General features: G+C 40.5%; 1 protein-coding gene across 8 annotated transcripts; it reads left to right on the top strand.

The window, feature by feature from the left end:
• The first annotated feature begins 7421 nt into the window (after nucleotides 1–7421).
• LOC130181999 (UDP-glucuronosyltransferase 2C1-like) lies at nucleotides 7422–13563 on the top strand. Of its 8 annotated transcripts, none has more exons than XM_056396510.1 (6): nucleotides 7422–7545; nucleotides 7779–8019; nucleotides 8169–9119; nucleotides 10902–11200; nucleotides 11300–12013; nucleotides 12513–13563. In XM_056396510.1, exons 4-6 carry the CDS (start codon nucleotides 10907–10909, stop codon nucleotides 13095–13097), a joined length of 1593 nt encoding a protein of 530 aa, XP_056252485.1. In that variant the 5' UTR covers nucleotides 7422–7545; nucleotides 7779–8019; nucleotides 8169–9119; nucleotides 10902–10906; the 3' UTR covers nucleotides 13098–13563. The 8 variants fall into 8 exon arrangements, with proteins under 8 accessions (XP_056252485.1, XP_056252484.1, XP_056252488.1 ...); XM_056396509.1 differs by having other exon boundaries at nucleotides 7779–8022; XM_056396513.1 differs by having other exon boundaries at nucleotides 7779–8601; nucleotides 9044–9119; nucleotides 11010–11200.
• Nucleotides 13564–14841: the final 1278 nt, after the last annotated feature.

The following is a 14841-nucleotide window of genomic DNA, read 5'->3' as shown; positions in this document are numbered from 1 at the left end:
TCAAGTAAATCATTTGCTTATTTTATTTTTTACTCCCACAATGACACATATGTTTTTTTCTGCCTGGTTTGAGGTAATACTGGTGGTTTATGATGTGTGTGTGTGTGTGTGTGTGTGTGTGTGTGTGTGTGTGTGTGTGCGTGCATACGTGCGTGTGGTAATGGCATCATAAGTTGATTTCTCCACTGCTTACATCACGCTGTGGCCTTAACCTTTTCACTGTTTATGGATATTTACAAAAGACTCTCCAGTTAAACGTTAAGCCTTTGGAGATCTTTGAAGTAGGCTGTGTGTGACTAAACTATTCTGTGTTCTGCATGAGGCCCTCGTGCCCAAACACAGGCTTGGTTCATGCAAAACACTTCTGCCTATAACTTTGGATGTTGTAAATGGACCTGACCCTCTGACACCTAAACACACAGAACATACATGACGTTTAGCCTACATCGCCGGTCTTGTTTGGTTTATGTCCTAAATGGTTGTTTGTGTGCCTATAAATCTTCATGTTTGTGTTTAGCTTGGTCTTTTACAGTAATTAAATCCAACCGGTCTTTCTTCAGGCTGTAAGCACAGGAAATGGATATCAGATATCCCTCTTTGATACGAGCGCATGCCCTCTCACACACACTCTGGGACGACCTCTGAACACACCCAGACAGCTTGTGTAACACATTACCAAGCCTGTAAATAGTATACTGTCTTAATAGAGTTGTGAAGATTCAGTAGAGGTACAGTACAACAATGCACACAGGTTACTGTTGTGTGCAATGCATAATGCAAAGTTCACGGTATGATCAGGTCTGACAGCTGGAGCGCTGCAGAGTTTCAAATTTGACCTTTAGTGTTCTGTATGAGGATACAGCTAAGTGATTAAAGCGTTTCAACAAAGTGGAATTTTACCAGGAAGAGTAGAAGTGATTCCCTTGTGGAATGACGCACGGCAGACATGCCCTTTCCTCTTCCCGTGTGTGTGCTTTGTTAGCCAGTAAGTGTTGGCCACAGAGTCCAGTGTTGTCTGTGAAGATTACAGTACTCTGAGTGGGCTTGTGAGGGCTGTTTGTCCCATCAGTTTTCAAGTTTTTCTTACCTTACAATAAGCTTGTTGTTTTTCTCAAAGTGAACGTTTGACTCCTCCACACCCAGAAACATTTGTTTTTCATATGAATGAATGGTGAACAGACTGATCTTAAACAAAGGTGTTAATGTAACACTACAGATTTACCAAGACCCATAAATAGAAGTCAGATAATGTCATAATATTTTGTACCAGTATCTTGTCATCAACATATAATTTCATTTGTAAAGTATTCTGTCTTCTTACATACTGTTAATAACAGTGTAACATGAGGGTTTGATATGTGGTGGTATGGATACTTTTTGAGAAAAGAAACAGCTGGATGGAAACGGATTAACTTTCAAGTGGCAGTTTTACTTCAGTCCACACTTCGTCCACTTAACAATACTTCGTGTTTCTAAGTCACATGTCACTAAACTAACCAATCAGAGATGAGGAAGGCTTAGAGGAAAACTAGAGAGAGATTGATAAAATAGGTTATCTTTTTAAAGAGGCACATGTAAATATTTAAACTTGTGAATAAGTAAATAATAATTGTATAAACATAAATATGTAAATACTTAACTGTAAACATAAGTATGTAAATAATGAATTGTATAAACACTGTAAGTATATTTCTTAGTAAATTAACTCAAACATACAATATGACAACATTTAAACCTTACATGAGGTCCATGAATTTTAAGCCCCTTATCCAGGTATGGGTCACGCTGGCAGCAAGCTAAACAAAGCTTTCCTTAACCAGTTCTTCCAGTTCTTCTTGGAGTATCCTGTGGCAGACGGGATATTCAATCTCTCCAGCATGTTCTGGGCCTGCCCTGCAAATGACCAGGTGACCGGTAACCTCATATGATCACTATTCTGTTGCTCAACAATCTCAGAGATCAGGACTTATGAGGATATCAGTAATCAATCATCTCACTCATCAAACCAATTTGCGTGTACGTGCATGCAAATGTGTGCACGCGTGTAGTATACACGTGTGCGTTTGCGTGCCCTCTCCAGAGAGCTGTCAGTGCTACACTCTGATGTTCTCCATGTCCAGAGTGGAAGACAAACTGAGCGCTACGGGTGGAAAAATAACCACTGTGTTCACACGTGCGTGCGACTTTGCATTTGTGTGCACACGTGCAGGGGTCGGTAAAGGGGCCCGTGCTGAATCACGTTCAGTCATGAAGATGCCGAAATTGAATGAAATCATAAGCCTCAACTCAAAGGAGTTTTTGATCTCTCCCAGATGATTGAACTGACTCCATGATGCAGAAAGAAAAGCAGAGGTCAACATTGTTAAAAACCTTGGACTATGTTGAGGACGGAATGGATGTTTTGCATTGAACTAGCATGTAGTAATTTTGTTTTTTATTTTTTGTGGTTGCCTGCAACTGAAATACATTTCACTACCATTAGACCAATAGGTTTAAGTCTGAGACAGTCAGTGTGAGAGCCAATAGCAACACAGATATTACTCTGCATCTGTGACCACATTTTATAGACTGTAAACGATGTAACAGGCTCCATTACTGTGTGGGGTCTTTATGTAAACAGCCCAAAATGCCAAACTGTTTACAGCTGTTTATGTGTGGGTTATGACTTTATGATGGATTGCGCCATAGATTATTGACCGACTGGGACTAGTTTGTTTTTGCCCATCTACCACCACTGATGAATATGAGAGGAAGTCTGAGATCCTGGTAACAATTTGCATTTGTATGTACAAATAGACGGACTATGGGAAGTTGTTTGGCTTCATCTGTTTGTTACATTAATGGTGAACTTGAAGATGTCATGCTTTCTCATGTGGTTTCCTTTGTTCTGTTTAATGGGTTCATATTTTCTAATCAAGTTATCTGCTTGGGATAATAAATAATGAGAAAAAAAAAGTGTCATGAGACGAGTCTCTGGCGAATCATGCTGGAAGTCTTTGAACGAAGGATGATTTTTTTAAGTTCACCTTTTAATGAAAAATGATGAATTTAGAGAAATTAGAGAGCGGATTAAAGAGGCATACTAATGTTTTTTTTGCACGTGTTAGCACTCTACAAATCACAGACTTTAGCCGAGCATTTTCCAAAGTGTACCACAGGTTTTTAGGTTCCTGTTCCTTTCACTGATGTCACTCCATCTGCAGAGAAGAAAAACTTGCTTGGGAGGAATATGTGAACATTTTGTTCTATTCTCCAACTATTTGGGTATTCTGTATATTATATGAAAAATTGTTGGTGTCTACTCTTGCAGTAAGTATTGTGTGTTGCATATCACAAATGGCTTGTATGGTCTTCTAATACAGATCCCATTTGCAAATGCTATTTCAATTCATCGACATGTCATGACAGAATCGAAATTGTCTGTTTGTGTTTACAGTGACAGACGTCAACGTGTCCTTGTGGTGATCTGGGATGAGCCAATGTGATGCCATAATAAAAAAGGCTTTTCAGTTGTATCTAACTGAAGTAAGAGTGTAAGGTGTAATTAAAAAAAAAAAAAAATCAAAGATAAATCAAAGGCAGTCGGCCTAAGACGGAGCCTGTAATCTACTTTATACCGTCTCATAGGATTTATCGGTCCTTTAATTTAGACTGTATATACTGTAGGAGGAAAAATTAAAGGTCAGTTTGTTTGTCTGTATTTGTAAGGGCACATATAAATGACAAACTAAGGCCTCAGTGTATGAGTAACAAGACCAAAATCCACCAAAGTCAAGTGGGGGGTACTCCATATTTCATATATATGTTGATCTACATAAGTGTCAGATAAGTAGGACTTCAACCAGAGATGCCAAATTTATTTCCAGTGGGTTTTCCAGGGGTTTACAATGAATTGTGGTATTGCAAGCTGCACTGAGATGTAAGAAGTAAGTAAGAAGAGAACAGAGGTGGAAACTGAACCCACGGAAAGCAGATCAATTACCACCTTTTAAAGTGCTGTTTGAGTGGAATGACACGCCCTGAAGGCAGACTGAGAAAGTTTAAAAAGATTATTGTTAGACAACAGGGCTGAAAGCTGCTGAGACACAGTACAGTCAACTCTGTGCTTCTGATTCTGTTCACAAAGGACAAAGAATTTCAACATTTTTCCCCGAAAAGCTATCCATCACTGAAACACTGAGCCTTCATGTGCAGTTCGTTTCTTCCTCGAACAGGTTGGCACATGAGAGAGAAACTTCATCAGGGTGTATCTCGCAGTGGTGTTTGTTTTTATGGTCTTCATCTGTCAGCTGCAGGATCCTGCTCTAACACTCTGAGATCATCATCGTCATCATCATCATGTCCACTCCAAGGAAACTTGAACAGCTCTATTCCAAACACACACACACGCACACACAAACCTGTACTTCTATCTTTGTGAGGACTCTCATGCATTCCCTAGCCCCTTACTCTAACTCAACCCTTACCCTAACGCTAACCTAAACCTAATTCTAACCTGAACCCTAAAAGCAGGTCTTTGAAGGTGTGTCAGAAGATGAGGACTGGCCTCAGTCTATAAATGAAAGTGGCCCTCACAAAGATAGAAGTGCAAACACACACAAACACACACGCACACACACACAGAGAATGTCACCGTAATTGGAGAGAGTCATTTGGCAAGTGAATACCTGCTCTCTCTCAGTCTGAGTGGAAAAAAAGTAAACAGAGGGAAGTGTAATAGCCTGTTCAACAGAGGTGACATCGACCCCACTTCTACTTGTATGACCAGTGCTATGTTTCCATATTGGCCACTTTATTGGAGTAATTTTCTTGTGGAGTTCCTCCAAAGTCAATCCGGTGATTATTTATATAGTTGAAATTTTATAATTTGGTCCATCAGTCCAAAGACCTTTATCCCTCAGGCTCCTTTTGTGTTAACCAGTAAGATGTAACAATGATCCTCCATTTTTAACTCAGTAATACTGCAAGCAATGCAGAAAAATGAACAGGAACATATTCGCCCTCACCCAAGACTCCCAGGTACGTGTCCAGTTGTGACTCCAGCAACTGCCCTGTATACGACCTTTAGGGGATATTCAACACATACATGTAGCTGTATGTCTTGAATATCTCATGTGTTGGTATTTGCCTTTAGCTACTGAATTTGACAAATGTACAGTGTTAACTGTTTGGTAAAACTCACATCTTAACATTTGTTGAAGCTGTGCATCTTTTCCACTTATTGAGTTTCCTCCCTGAGGGCTTCCATGCACCATCACTCTTCATGGACAGGATTTGTGAAACAGCTGCCCTTCATTCCTTATCATTCTTCACCATTCCCTTCCAAACACCGAAAAGACTTAAACAAAATGCAGGTGAGGAACTTCTCCCTTTTCATATGTCCATCTGCTCTTATAATCCGAACACTATGGTTTTGAACTCTTTTCTCATTCATCGTGTGCAGGGCTGCAGAGACCCCCTCACTGCTGCATGAGTCAGACATCCCTGGGTTTCCACATGGTCATTATCCTGTCCAGAGCCCTGCTGACAAATGAAAATGGCTTGTGCAGACTGTAACAAAAATAATCCTTCTGATACTGTAATGGCAACTTCTATTTATTCAGACTTAAGCTGTTGCATAAGATATATGACACACCATACTTCTGCAGGCATGGCTGAGTAGGTTTGTACTTTAATGTTATTTTGATTATTTACTTTTCCCTGTTAATCATTTTGAAGAGGTTATTTCATGTGAATTATTGGACAGCTGATGATGAACGAAGTCTGCCAGACCTGGAGTGTAATAGATTGTGATCTGGTGTACAGGGTGTGTTTGCCTTCCTCTGTATAGCTCAGGAGGGAATCAACTACCAAAATGTAGGAAGCACCTGGAAAAATAAGGAAAACAAAATATGAAAGCTGATGGGGAGCAGTTTCCTGTAATGTCTGCTCAATGCCGTGGGGGGCAAGTTAAACACCAGTGTTGTCAATTTACCTAATATTTTAGTGCTAAATCATCCTGTTGCTGACCATAATGATGAATCCTTCAATCAGTTTAAGCAAAGTAATTAATTTCACCGTGGGTGTGTAAATCAATTTATTTATTTTTGGCATCTTACACAACATATTTACCCACTTTAACTCATGTTGTATGGGATATCTTGGAATGCAGCCTGAGACAGTGTTTCCTCCATCAATAAACCACTAGATGATGGAATTTGTCATGGAAGAAATTATCACAGGGTTTCATCCTCCTCCAACTGACTTGCAAGCACTTTTTTAAATATCACACATGAGGAAAGCTTTTATTTTTAGTAAACTGTGGTGAAACTTTATTGAAAAACTTTTTGATTTAATTGTAATGGAAGGGCAGGAGTGAGAGGGAATGAGTAATTCCATATCTCACATGTGTACGACCTCTCCTTTTGCCAGTGCAGTATTAAAAACTTGCATGCCATGTGTGAAAAGCTTGTGGTCTGGTGATATGTGTTTTTATTGTGCTTTGAGTGTCCTGTGATGCAAGGTCACATCAGACATATCAGAGAGTGACCTGCACTTTCTCTGTGGAAGTGTCTAGAAAAATCCACTTTGCCTCCCTGGTAATGCAAGCATTATCATGTTGTGGTTAGTATCATAGGATATGATACTAGCAAGATCATTATTAAAACACCATTATCTCTCTCTCCATACATTTCAGGAACCATGTCACTGCATCATGTATGTGTGGAATATTTGTATTCCTCAGTGTAAGTCTGATCCTCACACTATATTGTCTGTCTGCTTGTGTACAGATACAAGAAGTTTAAACTGACCCTTTTTTTTGGTTTCTGATCAGGTGATATGGAGGTAACGAACGTCCCTCCACTTTGGAGGCCATTTACCATGACGTCCCTGTGCTTGGCATACCCTGGTTCTTTGACCAATATGACAACCTGAGCTGGAAAGATCATTCAGTTAGAAGATGTTAATGGCCAGTTTTGAAGAAGGTCTCAAGGAAGTGCTCCATCAAGACAGACTGAACATGCAAAGACTCTCACATCTGCACAGAGATCAGCCAATACCACTCATGGATCAGGCCATCTTCTTGGTGGAATATGTGATGTGCCACAAAGGGGCTCCACACCTGCGTACAGAGGCTTATAAGATGCCCTGGTACTCATACTACTGTTTAGATGTAGTGGTACTATTGCTGACCATAGCAACTGGACTGCTGCTCTCTGCTTTGGCCTTTTTCAGGTTTCTCTGCTGCAGCAGAAGAAGAAAGACCAAAGCCAAGCAACACTGACTGAGGTCAAATTCATTTAGAAATATGCTACAATGGGTTCTCTAAAGCTCTGTATTAAGAAAACTTACATCCGGATGTAGCAGCATAGAGGAAGCTGCCTGTGATTGATGCCAGCTGGTAGCTGGTAATTGGTCCAGCTTGGTATAAAAGTGGCAGCCTCTCACCTCCTCTTTGTCATGCGCTTCCCCCCATTGCGTCATTTCAGAACCGGACGATTGTTTTCCCTCTCAGAGCGACGACGGTGGGCTGTGCTTCTGTTGTAGTTGGTGTCTTCTGTAATGGTAAGTGTCCTTCTCTCTCTCTGCCATTGCTATTGTCTCCGCTGGCTAAACGCTGGTGTGGTTACAGGTAAATGCCGGTAACCGTGCGGGTCTCATCTCTCCCTCACTCCCATATGCCTGTGTGAACTTTCAAATGGTAGGCATTTGCTATCGCTGCTTCCCGAAATTTATTCAATTTTAACCTAGCGATGCTAATTTTTTTTATTTTTTTTATTTTTTATTTTTTTTATTAGGAAGTCTCATCAGCTGACGGAGTCCACCGGTGGTGTGACGTCACCACCAGCTGATTTGAGCCGCTGCTGTTTCGTCTCCTGCTTGCTTTATCTCCTGTTTTCGTGCTTGCTGGCTTGCTCCTCTGCTCTTGGTCGACCGCTCCACGTTCTCCCTCATGCTTTTGCTGCGGTGCTTTCTGAGGGTGGCTGGCTGCTGCCATACACAGCCATTGGGTGGTGAACTGGACTGGCACCACTTAATGTGGTAGTAATACAGTGCTGAGTGTTTGTTTGTTTTTACATTGTTTATTTCATCTTGGGCAGTTTTAGTTTAGTAGTTACCTGCCCATTTTATTCATTTTGTATGTTAATTTTGTGATTATTTTGTAATTGTTTTCTTTCTTCCTTCAGTTGCTGCAGGCTGCTGGTGACTCAGGTGGTGGTGTCCTTCCCTTCTGTGTGTTGTGTCCTGGGATTGTGGGTGATTTCACATTGTGTGTTTGATTATTTTATCCTTAATATTTCGTATTTGGTAGACCCCCCCCCCCCCCCCCCACTCCTCTCACTAGTTCCTGCTCACACCTGTAGGCCTCAGCTCCTGAACCTTGTTTCCCCTTTTTCTTTTGTATGGCTGGAGTTTATAGCCTTTTTATAATATTGTAATAAAGTATACCTTGTTGTAAGTACTTGGAATCGCGTCTTGTGCCTTGAGTATAACGAACCTGTGTGTCCCATTAACTGATAATGGTGAATAATTCCTCAGGTGAAATTCCCAAGGTGGTGTCAGGCAATTAAAATAGAATTTGGATTGGTGTGACCTGCTGCTCGACACCGCGACACTAAGGTATCTCCTTTGTACCTCCTTTATTGTTTATCAAGTAAAATTACAATCAATTGGTATACCGAAAGTAATATAACCATTAATGAATCCTTCAATCATCACATTTAGTCTCTGTCTCAGCCTTCTCTGTGTGCCTGTCATTCGGGGTGCGGGCTGGTCACAGTGGATAAGTCCAGGTCTGAATTACTTTGCCAGTCCCACCATGCGGTCTCCATCACTGGAAAGCCTTACCAATGTTAACAAAGCTCTTTGTACTTGCCTGCTCATAGCACTTTTTCAATTTTAATTCTTCTGACCTTCTCCTCTTTTGCTGGTCATTGGCCACTTCTTCTTCTTAACAATGTGATTGATGTGGGGTATATCCTTTATCGCGCCACTGCTTGTAGACATTTCTCTGATGTACTTGCCTTTACTGCTGGTCTCTGCATTGATGTATCGTCTGCAGTCTCCGTCAATCAAATTCAAAACTCCACACGGACTGACATCGATGGAAGGGTAGACTACTTCTTCACTTTCCCCAGGTAATCTTTAAATTGGTCATATCCATTAGCATTCGTCAGGTTTACTGTCACTTGCTCCCACGCCCCTTTGCCCCCATTTACTCTCTCCTTCTTCTTCCCTTGTCTTGTGCATGAGCACAAACGCTGCTGATTGGCTGGAATAGTGTGGTGTGACTCAGGGCAAGCCATTTTGTTAATATCCATTTTACAAAGCCAGGTACAGACAGTGTACAGACACCGGAGTTTTTTTCAAAACCCACACAGAACGGACAGCTAGCGGAACGTGAGGAGATATTCACTGAATTTGACAACGTATTAGATTAGTCGCTTACTCTACCTTTAAAAGTAAGTATTCACTTTCATCACAGATGCAATATTTTACATAGTTTCTTGTCTACATGAACGAATACAGCATATCAGAAGTATGACAGGTGCGTCAGTTGCCTGTTCACATTCAATCCAGTCAGACTTCTTTCGTTTAGAAGCACTTCAGTAGTGTTCACAGACCAGTACTTAGATCTACAGGTGTGAGGATCTGTCCAGATGGAGAAATACAAGGTGGAACTATTTTCAATTTACAGAAATATGAGGATGTCCACCCCGGACTTCCGGAGCCAGAGCATACATTCGTAAATGTCACGGATTATATAACTGTTCTCCTGGTTGTCTCTCTCAGTTAAACTAATACTTAGGCTGCAGTTAAGTAAGAAGTAAGACTTAATTTGTACAGCTATTTTTCAAAATAGGGTTGAAACGAGCTTCACAGTTGCAAAAATATGATAAACACAATAACCTATTTCAACTCCTCCTAGGCAGCGGTGGAAAGTAAGAACTTACATTCACCGTACTGTAAATATTATACTTTTTACTTTTTTTGCTTTAGTTAGTGACTTTACAGATTCAGATTTTACATATGGAACCTGTTAAGAGCTGTTAAAATATAATTATTTGTAAAGGATTTAACCGCCAAACTGTATAAAATTAGACCACCACCCCCTTTCCCTCTCTCTCTTTCTCTATCTCTCACTCTCTTACTCAAACCCTTTCTCTTATGAGGCTGTATTTGTTAATGTTAACAAAACAGATAATTCCAGACCTTTGCTTGAGGAAATTTTGTCTAACTTGACTTTATCCTCCTAAGACCCGAACTCTTGCATGGCATGCATTTTTAATTTCTCTTTGCTATTTATTCTGATTGGGACCTGAGAAAAATGATGTCCACATATGAGGACATTAGTTTTAAATTTCAATTACTGAGTGGCAGTATAATATCCTCATATGTGGTCACCAGGCCCTTGTTGAGAAAAAGTTAGTATTGTGGTCTAGAGAACCCAAAATGTGAGGTCCACATATGTGGACGCCAGGTCCTAGGAGGTTAATGAATTTAAAATGAACACCCCTGCTATATTGTATTCCTAATTTGACTAAATTGGCTATACAATATTACTAATATTACCTAATACCACATGAATGTGGATAAGACGAGTATGGCAGCAGCCATCTTGATTTGAGTGAGAGGCACACATCGTCCAAAGCAATAATGGTCTTAGGCCCCATCAAAGCTGAAGTGGACCATAAAGAGAACTGAGTCTTCCTTCAAATTAACTCACAATGTGAATGCAAAAAGAACCCTCTTCCCTTTTCTGTTGGACCACTTTAGGAGAACTGAGTTTGGTTTGTATAAAAAAATATATATGTGAAAACAATCTCAAATAGACCTACTATTATCAAAGCACGTACTTCTTTTGATGATAGTTTGAAGCTCATTATCAACACCGTTATTTCTCTCTCCATACATTTCAGGAGCCATGCCACTGCATTGTGTGTGTGGAATATTTGTATTCCTGAGTGTCTGTCTGATTTCCTTCACAACACCTTGCAATGGAGGGAACATTCTGGTGTTCCCCGCAGACGGCAGCCACTGGGTCAACATGAAGATCCTGCTAGAAGAACTTCATGCCAGAGGACACAACATCACTGTGATCAGGGCCTCCACCAGCTGGTACATCGCAGAAAAGTCTCCTCTCTATACATCTATCACAGTTGAAATGACTGAAGGTTATGAGGACTTTTTTGGTTCGTACCTTGAGGAGCATATGAGGGTATGTCATTTAGGATGATGTATTGGGCGTCACTTGGGTCATTTCAGCATTGAAATGCTGTGCACTTTCTCAACACTTTTTTTCTAACCATTTTTTCAGTCGGAGAGAGAGGGGGCTTCAGCACTTACATTCTTCAAACTCACCAAGGATTTCCTCTCTATGGTTGCTCAGGGCCATTTACTGTGGTGTGAAGCCTTCACTCAAATCTTTGATGATGAGAATATGGTCAAAAGCTTAATGGATTCCCAATATGATCTTGTTCTCACTGACCCAGCCGTATCAACAGGGGTCGTACTAGCCAAATATCTCAAACTGCCCCTGGTGCTCAATGTTCGTTGGATCACCAGCGGAGAAGGCCACTTTGCAATAGCCCCCTCACCACTCTCTTATATCCCAGTGCCAGGATCGGGATTAACTGATAAAATGAATTTCATGCAGAGGATCAAGAACATGTTTTTCTACAGCATCATACTGTTGCAGCAGAAATTCATGCTGGGGCCAAGCTACGATGCCCTCTGTGATAAATATATAGAGGGTGGTTGTGAAATCATCGCACTTCTTCAAGAAGCAGACATTTGGTTGTTCAGGTCTGATTTTGTGTTTGACTTCCCCCGGCCCACAATGCCAAATGTTGTCTACATAGGAGGGTTCCAGTGCAAACCGGCCCAACCTCTGCCAGCACACCTGGAGGAGTTTGTTCAGAGTGCTGGGGAGCACGGAGTGATTATAATGACTCTGGGAACTTTGGTTAATGCTTTGCCCAAAGATGTTGCAGATGAAATTGCCAGCGTCTTTGCTAAGATGCCTCAGAAGGTAACACATACTCAGTAACACACTTACAAAGATATGAAATGTCAAAAGCTAGAAATGTGTAACTCAAAATGCTTTTTGTTTGACCTGGAGAGACCTGGAGAGTCTAGTGCAGCAATTAACTCATAACTGCATTGTTCAAATTAAAATCAATACTACTTTTCAAATAGACAGAAAAAATAATAAATGATTAAAAATCCACAAATCATTCCTTGAATGAATACATTAAATTCAAAAAGGAATATATAGCCCTGTGATGGACTGGCAGCCTGCCTAGGGCGTCTAACAAATCATAATGAGTGGGTGTAGAAAACAGATGGAGTGATTTATAGAGGGGTTGGAAATAGCACCTAATAAATAGTTCACTGTGTAAATCTAGATTTCTAGGTTTTACTAATTTATCATGTAAAGCATCTTTTGAGTATCAAGGAAAGTGCTCAGCACTGTCTGCTTGTGTACAGATACAGTAAGTTTATACTGATTCTTTTTGTTTTCTGATCAGGTGTTATGGAGGCACAAAGGGGGACGTCCCTCCACTTTGGGCAACAACACTCTGATAGTGGACTGGATGCCACAGAACGACCTCCTGGGCCACCCACAGACCAAAGTCTTTGTAGCTCACGGAGGAACCAATGGAATCCAGGAAGCCATTTACCATGGTGTCCCTGTGCTTGGCATACCCTTGTTCTTTGACCAATATGACAACCTCCTACGTTTGCAGGAGAGAGGAGCTGGAAAGATCATTCAGTTAGTTGATGTTAATGGCCACAGTTTTGAACAAGGTCTCAAGGAAGCGCTCCATCAAGACAGCTACAGACTGAACATGCAAAGACTCTCACGTCTGCACAGAGATCAGCCAATACCACCCATGGATCGGGCCATCTTCTGGGTGGAATACGTGATGCGCCATAAAGGGGCTCCACACCTGCGTACAGAGGCTTATAAGATGCCCTGGTACTCATACTACTGTTTAGATGTAGTGGTACTATTGCTGACCATAGCAACTGGACTGCTGCTCTCTGCTTTGGCCTTTTTCAGGTTTCTCTGCTGCAGCAGAAGAAGAAAGACCAAAGCCAAGCAACACTGACTGAGGTCAAATTCATTTAGAAATATGCTACAATGGGTTCTCTAAAGCAGATATAGTTAAAGTTATAATGAAACCTTCAATCAGCTGAAGTAAAGTAATTCATCTTATCATGGGTGTGTACATTTTGTGTCTTTTTGGTGTCTTTGTCACAACATTTTTACCAACTTTAGCTCCTGTTGTATGGGAGATCTTGGAATGCTGCATGAGACAGAGTTTCCTCCATCAGTAAACCATTAGATGATGGAATTTGTCATAGAAAGAAATTGTCATGGCGTTTCATTCTCTTCCAGCTGACTTGTAAGCACTTTTTATGTCATGCACACAAATTGATTTTTTCTGGAGATGTGAAGAAACCTGATATTATTGTAATGGAAGGGCACGAGGGAACGAGTAATTCCATATCTGACGTGTACAATCTCACTTCCTGTCAGTGCAGTATAATAAACTTGCATCCTGTGTGTGACAAGCTTGTGGTCTGGTGATCTGTGTTTGTTTTGTTTTTGAGTGTGTGTGGTGTCCTGTGATGCAGGTGGCAAACTCACATCAGACATATCAGGAAGTGACCTGCACTTTCTCTGTGGAAGTGTGAATGTTTAGGTTCATAAAGTCTAGGAAAAAAATCATCTTTGCCTTCTTGCCACTGCAAGAAATCATAATTAGGTAGCAGGGTTTTTTTTTTCTTGGTGTGAGCAAAGCACTGAACAGACTGGACTGCCACATGGACATCTACCCCACCTCATGTGGCGATATGTTGTAAAAATTTGGTATCCACCAACTAAATTTCCACAGACTAAACATTTGCTCGCTGCTCCAGTTGTTCCATGCAGAGAGTGATGGATGTTTAACCAGACTGTGACGCTTCTAAATCCTCCTTGCTTGAAACTACCTTCCTGTCAAAATAACTTAAACTGTCAGAAACTATGCTGCAGCTTTCTTGGTGGGGATCACTGTGTGCCTGATCTTTTTCCTTTACCTCTATACCATGTATGAAATTCACAATAACGAGACACTGGAAAAGTGCCGGCTTTAGGACCCAGCACAGAGTGCACAATGTGAGCATTGTTTCTGTCCTGGTAAGAAAAGAAGGGTGCTTGTTTTTCTCATGAGCAAGTTTGAGGAAACCAGGGAAAATAAAGAAGACAGAGTGAACTGAGGAAGAGAAGGAATTGGTATTATGAAAACTGACTCACCAACAATTCAAGTTAACTTTAAAACATATCAGAACAGTGTAAAGACACTCATGATTATCTAAAAGGGAGCATAACTTCTAATTATGACGATGTGGTTTAAAAGTGCTGCCTGATTTTTTTTGTTAGAAACAAGAAAAAGTTCTGCAGCAGCCGATTTACTCGCTTGATAATATTACACTCGCATCCCTGTAGAGGGATTAACATTAACATTACCGAATTCAAATTTTTGGTCACATGTCTTCCACGGTAAGAAGTAAGCTTATTTTTTAGTTTGATACTACTTTATACTTTAATGCCCCTACATTTCATTAAATATTGCACTTTTTTACTTGTTTACTTTAGTTGCTTGTGACTTTACAGATTCAGATTTTACATACAAAACCTACGAAGAGCTGTTAAAATAGAATAAATGTAAGAGATTAAACTATACAACAGTATAAAATTAGAGCTGAAAAGATAAGTCATTTTTCTGTAACTCTTTTGATAATTGATTCATTGTTTAAGTAATTTTTCATGCTTTCAGCTTCTCAAATTTGACGAAATGCTGCTTTTCT

The sequence above is a fragment of the Seriola aureovittata genome, chromosome 15 (genome assembly GCF_021018895.1).
Source record: "Seriola aureovittata isolate HTS-2021-v1 ecotype China chromosome 15, ASM2101889v1, whole genome shotgun sequence".
Lineage (NCBI taxonomy): Eukaryota > Metazoa > Chordata > Actinopteri > Carangiformes > Carangidae > Seriola > Seriola aureovittata.
The sequence above is the reverse complement of the archived record's forward strand: the minus strand, read 5'-3'. Positions and strand labels throughout refer to the sequence as shown.